The 16977-nt window shown below is 37.0% G+C and overlaps 1 protein-coding gene across 8 annotated transcripts in view; it reads right to left on the reverse strand.

The window, feature by feature from the left end:
- Positions 1–16977, reverse strand: part of FCHO2 (FCH and mu domain containing endocytic adaptor 2) — a 130801-nt gene that overhangs the window by 61076 nt on the left and 52748 nt on the right. For all 8 annotated transcript variants that reach the window (XM_032278690.1, XM_032278648.1, XM_032278656.1 and 5 more), the window contains 2 exons: positions 15873–15971; positions 14749–14845 (listed from right to left, as the gene is read on the reverse strand). In XM_032278690.1, the coding sequence (XP_032134581.1) occupies positions 14749–14845; positions 15873–15971 (196 nt within the window). The remainder of the gene's footprint in view (positions 1–14748; positions 14846–15872; positions 15972–16977) is intronic.

The raw sequence follows: 16977 nt of genomic DNA on the forward strand, positions 1-16977 counted from the left end.
CATCTATTCATCTGTTAATGGACATTTGGGTTGTTTGCAGTTTGGAGTTACTACAAATAAAACTGCTATAAACATTCATATACAAGTGTTTGCACATATATTTCCTTTTGTCTTGGGTAACTGCCTAGGAGTAGAACTGCTGGATCATATGGTAAGCGTATGTTTAAATTTCTAAGAAACTGCCAAGGGGTTTTCCAGAGTGGTTGTACCATTTTATATTTTCACCAGCAGTTTTCATAAATTTCAGTTCTTCCACATTCTTGATAGCATTTAGTATAGTCAGTCTTTTTTTCTTTTTCCCAGATGGAGTTTCGCCCTGTCGCCCAGGCTGGAGTGCTGTGGTACAATCTGAGCTCACAGAAACCTCCGCCTCCTGGGCTCAAGTCATCCTCCCCATTCAGCCTTCCAAGTAGCTGATACTACAGATGCACACCACCACACCTGACTAATTTTTGTATTTTTTGTAGATATGGAGTTTCATCGTGTTGCCCAGACTGTACTTGATTTCCTGGGCTCAAGGGATCCACCCACCTTGGCCTCCCAAAGTGCTGGGATTACAGGTGTGAGCCACCCTGCCTGGCTGGTATAGTCAGTCTTTCAAATTTTTATCACTCCAAGTAAGTGTCCACTGCTATCTTTATGGTGGTTTTAATCTGTATTTTCCTAATTAATAATGGGGTATCCTTTCGTATGCTTATGTGAAAATATATATATATATATTTCAGGAAGTGTCCAAATCTTTTGGTCGCCTTTTGCATTAACATATATACAAAATTTTGAAATAAATTTTAAATTCTTTATTCAAACATTTATTTTTATCTGTATATATTAATGGCTATTTATTTTATTCTTTGTGTTATAATCTAATATTTTTATTACTTGCTCAAGTAATTCCAGCTTTGGCCATTGAGAATTCTTTTCAGGTTATCACCTATGTCTCTCTAAACTATAAAACTTCAACTAAAAGACACAGTCAAATTTTAAAAAAATCTTTGTGATCTTCGATTAGACAAAGTTTTCTTAGATTTGACACAACAGCATAACACATAAAAAACCAAAATTTGGTAAAGTGGACATGAAAATTAACTTCTGCTCTTCAAAAACACCAAAAAAAGAAAAAAAGAACAAGCCACAGGCCAGGAGAAAACATTCACAAAATATATATCTGATATATGGTCTGTACTCTGAACTAATAAGACTGATATACAATTTAAAATGCTGAGAAGACAATTTAAAATGCTTAGAAGATTTGAAATACTTTTCAACAAAGAAAATTACAAATGGCTAATAAACACATGAAAAGATGTTCAATGTCATTAATCATTAGGTAAATGGAGATTAAAAGTCATAATGAAATACCATTATCCCACTAAAATGCCTATAATCAAAAAGATATGTAATACCCAGTGTTGGCAAAGATACGAAGGAAGCTGAGCCTTCACACATTGTTGGGAGGGAATCATAAAATGCTGTGGCCACTTGGGAAAACAGTTTAGCAGTTTGTTAAAGAGTTAAACATACACCAACCATAAGACCCAGACATTCCACTCCTAGGTATCAAACCAAGAGAAATAAAAACATATGTTACAAAAAGACTTGTAGGTAAAAGTTCACAGGAACATTACTCATAATAGGTAAAAACTAGAAGTAATGCAAATGCTCATCAACAGGTCAACAGCTAAACAAACTGTCATTCATCCACACAAGAGTACACTACTCAGCATAAAAAGAAGTAAACTACCGATACATGCAGTAACATGTTTAAATGTCACAAACATTACACTAAGTGAAAGAACCAGACACGAAAGACTACAAATTGTATTATTCTGTTTATATAAAATTTCTAGAAAAGTAAAAAATACAGACAAAAAGCAGATCAGTGGTTGTTTGCAGGGCATGGAAACCACAAACAGGTACAGGGGAACTTTCTGGTATAATAAACAATGTTCTAAAGCTGGATTGTGATAACAGGTAAACAACTGCATAAATTTACTAAAATTCATCAAACTGTATACTTTCAACAGGTATATCATATACTATAAAGTATAACTCAATGTGGCAGGCAGAATAATGTCCCTCCCTCTCCTACAAAGATTGACACCCTCACCTCCAGAACCTGTGAATATGTTATGTTACATGGCAGAGGGAAATAAAAACTGAAGATGAAATTAAGGTTGCTAATCAGCTGACTTTAGGGAGATTATCCTGGATTATCTGAGTATTCCTGGTGTAATCACAAGGGTACTCAAAAGTGAAAGGAGGAGGCAGAAGATTAAATCAGAGTAATGTAATGTGAGAAAAACTTGACTAGCCTTTGCTAGCTTTAAGGATGAGGAAGAGACTGGGATGCACAAAGAATGTGAACCCTACTAGAAGCTGAAAAAGGCAAGGAAACAGTCTCCTCTAGAGTTTCCATTCAGCTCTGTGATGATATCTTGATTTTTAACCAGTGAGATCCATGTGAACTTCCAATCGGCAGAATTGTAAGGTAACAAATTTGTGTTGTTTTATACCACAAAGTTTGTAGCGATTTGTGACAGCAGCAAATAGCTAAATAATTCTGAAAAAGAGGAACAAAGTTAGAGGACTCACAACTGTCCAATGTCAAAACTTACCAAAGGTACAGTAATCAAATAAGTGTGGTAATGGCATACGGACAGAATTGGAATTCCAAAAAAAATCCATATACCAATGATCAACTGATTTTTAGTAAGAGTGCCACAACAATTCAATTCAAAAAGGATAATCTCCTGAACAAACTGTGCTGAGAGAACTGACTATTCACATTTAAAAGAATGAAGCTGGGGCTGGGTGCAGTGACTCACACCTGTAATCCCAACACTTTGGGAGGCCAAGGTGAGAAGACTGCTTGAGCCTAGGAGTTCAAAACCAACCTGGGCAACACAGGAAGACTCAATCTCTATAAAAATGTTTTAAAAATTAGGCCAGTGTGGTGGCATACACCTGTAGTCCCAGCTACTCAGGAGGCTGAGGCAGGAGGATCACTTGAGGCCAGGAGTCTGAGGCTGCAGTGAGCTATGATCATGTCACTGTACCCCATCCTGGGAAACAAAACAAGACCCCATCTTTTAAAAAACAAAACAAAACAAAATAAAAAAACACAATGAAGTTGCAGCCTTATCTCATACCATGTATGAAAATTAACTCAAAATGGATAAAAGACCTAAATGAATAAGCTTCCTACAGAAAAACACAGGGGTAAATCTTCATGACCTTCAAATTGGCAATGGGTTATTAAATATGGCAGTAACAACACAACCAACAAAAGAAAAAAATAAACTTCATCAAAATCACAAACTTTTGTGCACCAAAAGACACTTGAAGTGAAAAAATAACCCACATAATGGGAGAATATATTTGCAAATTATGTATCTAATAAGGAGATCTAGTATCCAGAATAAAGAATTAGAACTCAACAACAAAAAGACAAACAATCCAATTTAAAAATGAGCAATGGACTTGAATAAAGATTTCTCCAAAGAAGATACACAAATAACTAACAAGTAAGTGAAAAGATGCTCAGCATCATTAGTCATTAGCGAAATGCAAATCAAAACCACAATACCGTATTACATACTCACTAGGACAGTGGTAATTAAAAAAAAATAATAATTTTGATAAGGATATAGGGAAATGGAACCTGCAACATTGCTGGTAGAAATGTAAAGTGGTGGCTGAGCACAGTGGCTCATGCCTGTAATCCCAGCACTTTGAGAAGCCAAGGTGGGTGGATCACCTGAGGTTGGGAGTTCAAGACCAGCCTGACCAACATGGAGAAAGCCCGTCTCTACTAAAAATACAAAATTAGCCAGGCATGGTGGCCCATGCCTATAATCCCAGCTACTTGGGAGGCTGAGTCAGGAGAATCACTTGAACCCAGGAGGCAGCGGTTGTGGTAAACCAAGATCGCACCATTGCACTCTAGCCTGGGCAACAAGAGTGAAACTCTGTCTCAAAAAAAAACAAAACAAAAAAGGAAATGTTAAGTGGTATAACTGATGTGGAAAAGAGTTTGGGAGTTCCCCAAACACTCAAAGACAGAATCACCATATGACCCAATAATTCCACTCCTAGGTACATACCCAAAAGAACTAAAACATATGTTCTGACACAAACTTGTACACACGTGTTTATTGCAGCACTATTCTCAATGGCCAAAAGGTAGGACCAACCCAAATGTCCACCAACAGATGAATGGATAGACAAAACATAGCATACCCATATAATGGAATATTATTCAACTATAAGAAGGATGATATACTGAAACGTTACAACATTGATGAAACTTGAAAACACGCTAAATGATAAAAGTCAAACACAAGACCACATATTATTTGTATGATTCCACATATATGAAATATCCATCCATTTCTATGAAATATCCAGAATAGGTGAATTCAAAGAGGCAGAAAGCTCATTACTTTTTGCCCGGGGCTGACGGTTGGAGGGAAATGACAGTGACTGCTTAATAGATAATGGTGTTTCTTTTTAGGGGTGATTAAAATATTCTAGAGCTAGATAGTGGTTATGGCTGTACAATATTTTGAATGTACTAAATGCCATCGAGCTATAAATTTTAAAATGGTTAAACTGCTGAATTTTATGTTAATTTACTACAACCAAGAAAAAGAATGATAATATGCATGCTGAAGTATTTGGGGGATGTGTACTGATTTCTGCAACCTATTCTGAAATGCATTTAAAGTAAGATGGATTCATGGATGGATAGACAGATGTATGGTGGATATAGTAAAGCCAAAATAGAATGTTAATGGTGGAATTTAGGTGGTGAATATATAGTTCTTTCACTGTAAAATACTTTTTTTTTTTTTTTGAGACAGAGTTTCACTCTTGTAGCCCAGGTTGTGCAGTGGCGTGATCTCAGCTCACTGCAACCTACACCTTCCAGGTTCAAGTGTGTTCCAGCCTCCCGAGTAGCTGGGACTACAGGCATGCACCCCCACGCCTGGCTAATTTTGCATTTTTAGTAGAGATGGGGTTTCATCACGTTAGCCAGGTTGGATTCAAACTCCTGACCATCCACCTCAGCCTCCCAAAATTCTGGGAAAGGATTTTAAGGCCGGGCATGAGCCACCATGCCCGGCCTTAAAATCCTTTCAATGACTCTGCATGTTAGAAAATTTTCATACCAAAATTTTAGAGGAAAAAAAGCTTTGTTTAATATGCATTTTCAAACCACATCCATACCTTGTCCCAATTCCCACCTCCAGAAATCTTAATACATCTGCCAGGTGAGGATGATTGAAGGAGAAATTTAGGGGATACGTTGAGCCCATTATAATCTCTTTTATCTGGGAAATGCCCCCTCCCCAGCAAGTGTAACACCCAGAAGCCATGTTTACACTGCATGACTTGGTCAAAACAGACTGGACTAGAATGAAGTTTGCCTGACCCAAGCTGGACCAATCAGATTCTTTCTTCAAGAAATTTGGAAAGGGAAAAAAAATTGGGGCTAATTCTAGGCTGCAATCGCAATTAAGGAACAAGTTTTAAACCCTACAAATTACTGAGAGATCACCTTATATCATGTGCCTGGAGGAGCAGGGAGTCATTCTGCAAAGAAAATAATGAAGCAGCAGAAATGCAGAGACAGAATGTAGGAAATATGATACCTTGCTTTCCTATTGGTTTGGGTTTCCTTCTGAGACCTGACTATATTCTTGATTTGTGATCCTTGAGGTATCTCATTTTCTTTTCAATAAATTTCCTTCTAAGTTCAAAGAGGCTTGAGTAAGCATCTTTTATATTCTGCAAAAAGAACTAAAACCCTGTCCTTGTTACTATACATGAATTTTTACATGTAAAAATAACAAGCTTAATTCTTTTTACCTCTATTTTGTTACCAGAATATTTATACATTTATTAATATTTTTAATGGTCACTTTAAATAAATGAATGATAAGTGGGTATATTATGAGATTCAATTACTGTGCTGAAATATGGCTGTAGATGAAATTGGTACAGAATATCAGATTAAATGATTTCAGAACCCAACAACAGCAGAATCTGCTTTTTGAAAAAGACTATGTATTGTCACAGGCCACACAATTCTAATGTACTATGATATACTATATGCTACCACACTACACAGGAAATGTATTCTGCAACATGGGGGGCCTTTTTCTCTAAAGGGTCTGGTAGCAAATATTTTAGACTGTGGGCTGCATACTCTGACATAACTATGCAACTTTGCTGCTATAGCATGAAAGCAGCCATAGACAATATATAAACAAGTAAGTGTGAATATAATCAAATAAAATTATACGTACAGACACTGAAATCTAATTTTATATAAGTTTCCTGTGTCACAAAATATTATTCTCCTTTTGGTTTGTTCCCCCAACAATTTAAAATTGTAAATCCTATTCTTTGCTTGTGGGCATCACAAAAATAGGGAGAGTTAAATTTGGTTAAATGGACATAGTTTACCAATTCCTGCTCTAAAAGATATAAAAGATAACCAATTATTAGGTGTCATGCCAATCATGTAAGTATGAGTGTATGTTTTTAACAGCCTATTCCATATACCACCCCATAGGGCAGAGTCCTATGGCTGGGACACATAGGTAGAGGTGTGCTCCTTCAAAGGGTAAAGATTTTAGATGTTTTTTTTCTTTGCCAGATCTCCTCTTTTACTCTCCCATTGGTACTAATATACATATCTTATCCTCTCCCCTAATCATTATCCATTCTTCTTTCCTCTTTCTCTGGTCATTCTCTCCTTGCTATCCAATAGAAAACAAAGCAAACAAACAAACAAAAAAAACAAATAATCACAGAATATCTCAGATGGTTAGTGGGTCTTTGCCTCCTCTTAGCTATTTTTAATTTTGCTGTCCATACAATGGTTTTCACTTCCCTGATTTCAAAAGAAAATCTGGGTGGGACGGGATAGGTGAAAGAGGCTTACTTATAGGTATGACATTATCCCAAATCTTCAGAGAGTCTGCAAAAATTATCACTAGATTATATATGTTTTAAAATATTTGTTTTACTGTATGATTTTAAAATAGTCGCTAAATAGTCCAAATATTCAAACTAATACATTAATGTTGCTTAGGTAGTCCAACCACATTAATCTCATATTTTCCTTTTGCTTTGTGGCTCATTATTATGTTTCTGGCCAACTTTTTCAAGCTTCTCCTATTTTTATGCTTAATTTTTTTTTTTTTGAGACAGAGTCTCATTCTGTCTCCCAGGCTGGAGTGCGCTGGCATGATCTCAGCTCACTGCAACCTCCGCCTCCCAGACTCAAGTGATTCTCCTGCCTCAGCCTCCCAAGTAGTGGATTACAGGCGCCTGCCACCACACCCAGCTAATTGTTGTATTTTTCGTAGACACACTGTTTTCCCATATTGGCCAGTCTGGTCTTAAACTCCTGACCCTCAGGTGATCTGCCTGCCTTGGTCTCCCAAGGTGCTAGGATTACAGGCATGAGCCACTGCACCCAGCCTGTGTCTTTAATATTTTAAAGACTTGTATCTTTAAAGTTCCTGGAAGTCCTCAAATAGAAGCTATAAACTCATATCATATAATGAAAATATAGGTAAGCTTAACAAAATCTTTTATTTAAACATATTACATATTGGCCTACCAACTTTTGTTTTAGGTTATTTATCCTTTTGTTTATTACAAATGGAAACCTGCTGAACTACTATGAATTATAAATAGCATAAAGTAAAATTATCAGAATGACTGTAAAACATAAACCATTGAAAATATGAACTTTAATCTCTCTTAGCAATTGAATTATCTGAGAGTGGTTAGGGTTACAAGGGCAATGTCACTGGAATATTTTTAAAAAATCCAAAATTAGAAAACATCTGTTTTTTCATGATCCTTTCAGACCACAGGTGCTTTGATATTCAAAGCATCCTTTCACAGTGACTCAAATTCCAGAGGAACCAGGCAGTACTACACTAAAAAAAAACAAAACAAAAAAAACAATGACAGGCCAGATGTGGTGGCTGATGTCTGTAATCCCAGCATTTTGGGAGGCTGAGACAGGTGGATTGCTTCCGGCCAACATTTCGAGACCTGCCTAGCCAACATGGTGAAACCATGCCTCTTCTAAAAATACAAAAATTAGCCAGGTGTGGTGATGCACGCCTGTAATCCCAACTACTCGGGAGGCTGAGGCATGAGAATTGTTTGAACCTAAGAGGTGGAGGTTGCAATGAGCCCAAGTGCCATTGCACTCCAGACCAGGAAAAAAGCAAAACAACCAAACAAAAAGGCAATGACAAAAAGTCTCAGTACATATAATAACTAATATAACATTATCATAATGAGTAAGAAATAAATTCGTAATGCTCTCAAAGAGTTTGACTTAAATAAAAGAACTGAAAACATAAAATGGCAAGTTGTATGTTTCAATAGATAACTGACTAAAAATAAAATTAGTGTCATTTTGCAGCATGAGAGATAGGTTAACTTTTATGTATACAATTTACATTTTTTTTGTTCTGAGACAGTCTCACTCTTGTCATCCAGGCTGGGGTGTAATGACATGATCTCGGCTCACTGCAACCTGTGTCCCAGATTCAAGCGATTCTCCTGCCTCAGCCTCCCAAATAGCTGGAATTACAGGTGCCCACCATCACGCCCAGCTAATTTTTGTATTTCTACTAGAGACGGGGTTTCACCACGTTGGCCAGGCTGGTCTCGAACTCCTGACCTCAGGTGACCCACCCGCCTTCGCCTCCCGAAGTGCTTGGATTACAGACGTGAGCCACTGCACCCGGCCTCTTTTCTTAAATACCCCGGATTATTGCAACAGTCATGCAGTGGTCTCTCCACCTCAATCCTTGCCTTTTTTTGCAGGCGTTCTCAACGGAGTAGAGTTCAGTCACCTCGGCCTCCCAAAATGCAGGGATTATAGGCATGAGCCACTGCATCCAGCTATGTATACAAATTTCAAAAAGAATTGGATCTTTTGTTTTCTTTTTAAAATCTCTATCCCACAAAACTAAAACTAGGAAGTTTTAAAGGGGGTCCTTACGAAAGAGGAGAAATAAAATGTTAACAGCAATCAATAGTATAAAACAATTGAAGGCTAGAATATACTTTACAAAACAAAATCCTTTAAGTCCACAAATTCCACACAATCACATGCAAAATTTTGTGTATGTTATTTTTCTAAGAAGCATAACTTTTGTTATTGCGGTGGGCCCCTAGACTCATTTGTTCAGGTGCCCATAAACTGATCAAAAACATATGAAAGGTCGGGCATGGTGGCTCACACCTGTAATCCTAGCACTTTGGGAGGCCAAGGTGGCCAGATCACCTGAGGTCAGGAGTTTGAGACCAGCCTGATCAACATGGAAAAACCCTGTCTCTACTAAAAATACAAAATTAGCTGGGCGTGGTGGCAAATGCCTATAATCCCAGCTACTCGGGAGGCAGAGGCAGGAGAATTGCTTGAACCCAGGAGGCGGAGGTTGCAGTGAGCCAAAATCATGCCGTTGCACTCCAGTCTGGGCAACAAGAGTGAAACTATCTCAAAAAAATACGTATGAAAGAGGCCAGGTGCAGCAGCTCACACCTATAATCCCAGCACTTTGAAAAAAAAAAATTAGCTGGGCATGGTGGCAGGCACCTGTAATCCCAACTACACAGGAGGCTGAGGCAGGAAAATTACTTGAACCCAGGAAACGGAGACTGCAGTAAGCCGAGACTGTGCCATTGTACTCTAGCCTGGGCAACAAGTGTAAAACTCCATCTCAAAAAGGAAAAAAAAAAAAAAAAAAAAAAAATGAAAGAGCTGCAGTTAGTTGCCCATAGCAACTCAACAAGTGAAATAATATTTATCCCTTCCACTCCACCCCACACCAGTCAGTTTTTTTCTAGGACTGTTTAAAAGTCTTAGTTCTATGACTCTTTGGGGTCCTGAAACAGCCACCTAATTCTGGGTTTAGTGACTCTAGGAAAGCCCAAGTCATCACCATTCCTGGCTTCTCTATTACTTCCTACTATCTAGCTATAAGTATTTTCTACATGACTTCGTATATCTTGAGGCCAATAAAATTAAATTTATAATGAAACGACATTAGTGGCTACTTATGAGAAATGCATCATTTTTTGAAAAAAAATTTATTAAATACTTAATAAATGTTACATTCTCTCACATAAATCTTACAACAGCCCCATGAGGCAGTTACTATTATCCCCACTTTACAGATGAGGGCACTAAGGCTTATAGGTCTCACTGCTAGTAAAGAGCAGGTCACAAACCACTGCACTGTATCACAAACAAGAAAACAAACATGAACCAGGCACAGTGGCTCACACCTGTAATTCCGGTACTTTAGAAGACTGAGCCAGGAGGATTGCTTGAACCCAGGAGTTCAAGACCACCCTGAGCAACATAGTGAGATCTCGTCTCCACTAAAAATTTTTAAAACTTAGGGGGGTGTACTGGTACGTGCCTGTGGTCCCAGTTACTTGGGAAGCTGAGGTCCTTGGGAGGACTGCTTGAGCCTGGGAGGTTGAAGCTACAGTGAGCTATGACTGCATCACTGTATTCTAGCCTGGATGGCAGAGCAAGACCATGTCCCACACACACAAAAAGAAAAAAAAAACATGATCTCAATGTCCGGACAAAAGGAATCAGGCAGTGAGCCTAAAGGCAATTCCCAACATACGGTTATTAGCTAACCAACAGAAAGGAATTTAGAATAACTGTATATTTGTTGAGTTCTTCATAGAGAATGAATGAGTAGGTTGACAAGTAGGACATTATGATGAATAAGGAAGGGTTCAGCAATCCTCATATGCTGAGTTAGCAAAATTTCTAAGAACTGACAAAATCTTAATTCACCTGCAAGTCTATATTAAAGGAAATTAGTGGCATGTATTTGATAAGTTCCAACATATTTCTGTGTGTTAAATAAATGTGTTTGGACTATATTACCTTTTTTTTTTTTTTGTTTTTTTTTTGAGATAGAGTTTCGCTCTTATTGTCCAGGCTAGAGTGCAATGGTGCGATCTTAGCTCACCGCAACCTCTGCCTCGCAGGTTTAAGCAATTCTCCTGCCTCAGCCTCCCAAGTAGCTGGAATTACAGGCACATGCCACCACTCTTGGCTAATTTTTTGTAATCAGTAGAGATAGGGTTTCACTATGTTAGTCAGGCTGGTCTTAAACTCCTGACCTCAGGTGATCCAGCTGCCTCGGTCTCCCAAAGTGCTGAGATTACAGGCGTGAGCCACCACCCCCAACCTTGGGCTACATTAAAGGTCCCCTTATGCAATAAAACTCCATGATTATAAGACAAACCAAATTACATAACTTTTCTCTTCTAGTATTATCTAATTATAAAGTAAATCCATGCCTTCTAAACTGTTATTTCCAATTATTTAATCATTAACAACACGATTAAATCCTACACTTGAAACACATATACAACCTACTACAGTTCTAAAAGGTTTTATTTTGGGGTTTGGTATCTTTGTACCGTGATTCTACAATGTACTATAGTAGTAATTTTTGTCTGTTCAAAGGACATTTCCACTATCCCTTTCAGAATACAAATCCTGATCCTCCATGATCTGCGCATGTGACCTATGTTGACCAATTACAATATCCTAGTACCCTACACACAGTGATTTATACAAAGATAAGCATGTGACAAAAGCAGAGCCTTCCCTGAAATTAATATGGTGACACTACAAAAAAAAAAAAAAAAAAAGTTCTTTCTACTAGGGTTCTAAACTGAATGGATATAGGCTTGGACTGCTGATGCCCTTCCTTGCCAGTTATGAGGAAAAAGTCTACAGTGGGAACTTAATAATCTGAAGCCAAATAAAGAAAAAAATGAGAGAAAAGAGTGAAACAAAGTCCTGATGAAATCCATTTGTACCTTGAATCTATTGCAGACTTCCGCGTTAAAAAAACAGCCAATGCATGGAATTTCTGCTTAGGCTTGTTCATATGGCTTTCTGACACTCAAAAACAAAAAGTCTCTATTGAACTAAGCTGGAGATGACAGGTTTCAACATGAATACCAGCACTCAATATTGGCAGTGACTGCCTATAGCACTGAGATGAGAGAGATTCTGAAGTCTCCTCCTGGGAAGAATGTAATCATCTAGTAATGGTATCTGCCATGAACAAGGCAGCACATGCCACATACTTGTCAGCCTTTGGCTCAGCAGTGGCTTAGGAAATGACACTGGCATATAAAAGCAAAAAGCAGTTAAAAAAAGGCACAAAGCCAAAGTAGAGTGGGAAAAGTTATATAGGAAGAGAAAAAAAGTCACCAAAAAAAAAAAGGCCAATCAAAATAAAAATTCATTGATTGAGAATACATTTTAATGTTCCAATTATTCTCTAGAGTAATACTTCAAGAAAAACACTAATCTCCTTCAAGCCGATTCTCTGTATTCTTTCTTTTTGCTTAAATATTCTCTGGATCATTCGTGACCCAGGGGAAAAAGGTATCATTCATCAGTTTAGGTTCACATTTGTGGTCCAGTTCCCTGGTTTCAAAGCAATCTCCAAATTAAAATTTATGTCAACATATCTATACTTAGTTCTATTCTAATTTTTCCAAAGCATGAAAACTGAATCCCAGTTCTGCCATGTACTAGCTTAGGCAAATCTCTCAACATTAACTCTCAACATTTCCCTCATCTGTAAAATGGGAATCATAGTACATATTTCAAAGAGCTGCCAAAAATCAAAGTGTGCCTGTAAAGTGGTTGGCACAGTACATGGCACAGAGTTAAGGGTTCATTAAACATTAGCCATAATTATTTAGCATTCACTTAAAAATTTTTTAACAGCCAATCTATCCATTCCAACCTTCTTAACACCCTAATCTTGCCATTAAATGTTCCTTTGTTCATTAACAAAAATGTACTGTTTACAAATAGAGAAAATAGATGAACCAAATACAGAACTTTTTCACAAGTACAAACTACTAAAATTTAATGGTAGACAGCAACAAGGCAAAAAAGAAATACATAAGTTCTTTGGCACTTTTGATGGAGAAGTTAAAGATAATAACCTGGCTATTTAAAAGAGTTCATTTATTCAACAAATAAATGTAAAGATGTGAGGTAGGAAAGTAGTGGAATGTGGCATTTTCTAGAGTAAGGATTAAGGACAACTAAAGCACTACAGGAAAAAAAGTGTTATGTATGGCAAACAGCAAGCCGTTCAGGTTGGTATCAGTGAAGGTACTTGAATAGGAGTAAAAGAAAGTAAGACTAAAGGCTGGTCAGCTTGAGATCCTTAAAAGCTCTGAAACCAAGCCAGAATTCAACTTTCCTTCTGTCGATAGTGAAAATTCAAAGATTTGTAAGCAGTACAATTTTAAGTTCAAAATTGTACAGGCAAAAGATGAATGTGCTATAACATGTAAAATAGATTGCAGAAGAAATGACTGCTGTACCAGTATGAGAAATCTGCAAATTAATCAAGCAGCTAGAGAAAGCATGAAAACAAAGTCTGACGGGAAAAATACTAATACAATTGAATCCGTAAGATTTAAAAATTAATAAAATTTGGGAAGAAGAAACTAATGATTTAGGTTTCAAGCCTTAGGTCTATGAACTGTATTGAGGAAAAATGGGTCCCAAACTCACAGATCACTTGTCCATTTTACAGAATGCCATACCATATTTTAACTTTTTTACTGCTCTGAATTATTTTTTCCCGTGGAGTGAAACATGTATCTTTCAATAACATGATACAGTAACTAATAAATAGATTCAAGAAATCTCAAAGACTATAAGTACGCCGAAGGGAAGGGGCTATTTACTACATTTGATACATAATAACATGTTGATTAAAAGTAGAATTTGAACTTCTGTTATCGTTTTTTCCATAAAAATAGGAGCCAGGATTCCTATATCCATTTGTTCATTGGTGTATCCCCCAAATGTCTGAATGGGGTCTGGTATTTTGTTAGAACTCAATAAATATATTTGTTAAATGCATAAATGAGAAAAGAAAGAAGTTATTAAACTTTAAGAAAGGTTCTACATTGGTCTCAATATTCTGAGCATTCAATATTCTCTCCCAATCTTTCTTTTATTAAAATAGCCTGCTGTAGGCAACTCTATTTGGAAAAATCTAAACAAACTGTGACAGATTAATTTAGTAAAATCTTATAATAACCACTTTAAATTTAAAGTGGTTATTCTAAATTAAATTAGCCACTAAAAGCCAAAACAAAAATCTGAATGTATCATCAGACATAAAAATAATAATATCACGCCTGTAATCCCAGCACTTTGGGAAGCTGGGGTGGGTGGATCACGAGGTCAAGAGATCGAGACCATCCTGGTCAACATGGTGAAACCCTGTCTCTACTAAAAATACAAAAAATTAGCTGGGCATGGTGGTGCGTGCCTGTAATCCCAGCTACTCAGGAGGCTGAGACAGGAGAATTGCCTGAACCCAGGAGGCGGAGGTTGCAGTGAGCCGAGACCGCGCAATTGCACTCCAGCCTGGGTAACAAGAGCGAAACTCTGTCTCATAAAATAATAATAATAATAATAATATCTGAGATTTTACACAGATTTTTAGGCATGCTCCATTTTTAGATTTGGCTCCATTTCACAGTTTGGAAATATTTTTAACTTTAGACATGTGATATAAAGTTAATACTACCCCTTACCCACATGAATTTCAAGGTAAATATATTTGTTACTATATGGAAAAAATTTTAAATGTTTCCTTGCAGAGTTTATCATCTTACCAGGTCTTTCCTTCCCAGTGCCTTTTGACTCAGCAAATTTTTGTATCAAACTTTCAACTGTAGTATTAGCCATGTTATTTATAAATTCTTCATGGACCTATTAAAATGGAATAAAGATAACTTTTCTTTTTCCACAAACATTCTTACTGTATTTCAGATAAAACAAATAAAATTAATTACATCAAAATGTGTATTTTTGACCCAAAGCCCTTTGGGAACTTTTAATTTACCTAGCTTCCAGTGTTACTAGATCTGTGGGGGCCAACCATCATTTACATTAACCCTTTAACATACAGCCTCATGCCCCTAGAAGTCAAAGCAGTTTTCTGTTCACATCTTGAAGCGTTCCAGAGACATCATTCTTATGATAAGACTTATACAGACAATAAAAACACTTTTGGATTAAAAAAAAACACACACACGGTCCCACTATGTCACCCAGACTGCTCGGTGTCACGGCTCACTGCAGCCTCAACCTCCTGGGCTCAAGTGACCCTCCCACCTCAGCCTCCCAAGTAGCTGAGATTATAGGCATGCACCACCATACCCCGATAATATTTTTTAAATTTTTTTGTAGAGATGAGGTCTCACTATGTTGCCCAGGCTAGTTTTGAACCCCTGGACTCAAGTGATCTTCCTGCCTCAGCCTTCCAAACTGCTGAGATTACAGGTGTGAGCTACCATGCCTGGCTAGTTTGAAGAATAACAGACTTCATCTTTCTCCACTATATTTCAATGCACCCCGAACTGTCATCATTACTCTTTTATATTTGTGGAACATTTCTAAGTAAAAGTTTTGCAGTTTAATAAAGCTGCCACTTTAAATTTAAAAATAGTAAACCTTGAAAAAAGAAATATTCAAAAGCTGATAGCTTTAGAAATTCAATATAAAGAAAACTGAAGATAGTTAATCTAAAAAATTAACGTGAAGTATCATCCTTGGTGGCCAAATGATAAAATATCCAGTTTATTTTATATTTAATACATGTAAATACATATTCTTTATCTGGAATAATTCAGTATCATACTCACGAATTTTGAACAGAGTGAGAAAATATTTTTAAAGTGCTATAAATAAACATAAAATTTTCATAAATAGTTCAACATAAAGTAAGAAAACTTACCTGGCCTATCTGCAAATGAATTTCCTTTATAGCATTTGACAAGGATCCTATAATTTCCTTTATGTGAATGAGATGAGTTTCTTCAATATCTTGAAATTTCTGGATAACATATAAAAAGTTACATATTTATAATATGTACAGGTATACACACACACACACACACATATGCATACGGATATATACATATGCACACACACAGATGCCTGTAATCCCAGCAACTTGGGAGGCTGAGGCAGAAGAACTGCTTGAACCTGGCAGGCAGAGATTGCAGTGAGCTGAGATCACGCCACTGCACTGCAGCCTGAGCAACAGGGCGAGACTGTCTCGCCCCTCCCAAAAAAAAGAAAGTATCTCATTATAATCGAATTTTCCAAGTTACCATTGTTACACAATGTTTAACAATGCCTCAAGACAAACAAGTCTAGTAGGCAAACTGAAATACGGTACTACAAAAAGTTAACTTTTTGTTATGCCATTTCTTAGGTAAATACAAATGTTTTTAGAATTTGAACATATTACACATTAAAATCTATAATCATGATCAGAAAATTAGGAGACCCAGAAAACAGTGTTACAAAAAAACTAAAGAGTTTCAATAACTGAAAAACAATTAGTTGGCAGAGCAAAAACTACAGTTTACTTTTAAAGACTTCTAGCCCATAGATTTTCAAAATGTCTTTCTAATCCTTGAAATAATAATATACAATCTCCACAAAAGAGAGGTCTGTGATCAAAGAAATCTGGGAAAGCCAAATACTCTATTTCAACAGTTCTCAACCAAAAGTGAGGATGCATCAGATCACCTGGAGAACCTTTTCAAACTTCAAACACATCGATTCTCTAGTACTGCCTGTGGAATGGGGTTGAAAGAGGCAAGAATGTTGTTTGGAAAAAATTTCCAAGTTACACTGATGTCCCCAGAGAGAAAACCGCTGTTTGCCCTGCCTTCACAATAAACATATCAAAAGGCCGGGAGTGGTGGTTCACGTCTGTAATCCAAGCACTTTGGAGGCCAAGGCAGGCGGATCACCTGAAGACAGTTCAAGACCAGCCTGACCAACATGGTGAAACCCATCTTTAAAAAAAAAAAAAAAAAAAAAAAAAA

This window comes from Sapajus apella, unplaced genomic scaffold (genome assembly GCF_009761245.1).
Source record: "Sapajus apella isolate SASKATOON/1434 unplaced genomic scaffold, GSC_monkey_1.0 scaffold1, whole genome shotgun sequence".
NCBI classification, from domain to species: Eukaryota; Metazoa; Chordata; class Mammalia; order Primates; family Cebidae; genus Sapajus; species Sapajus apella.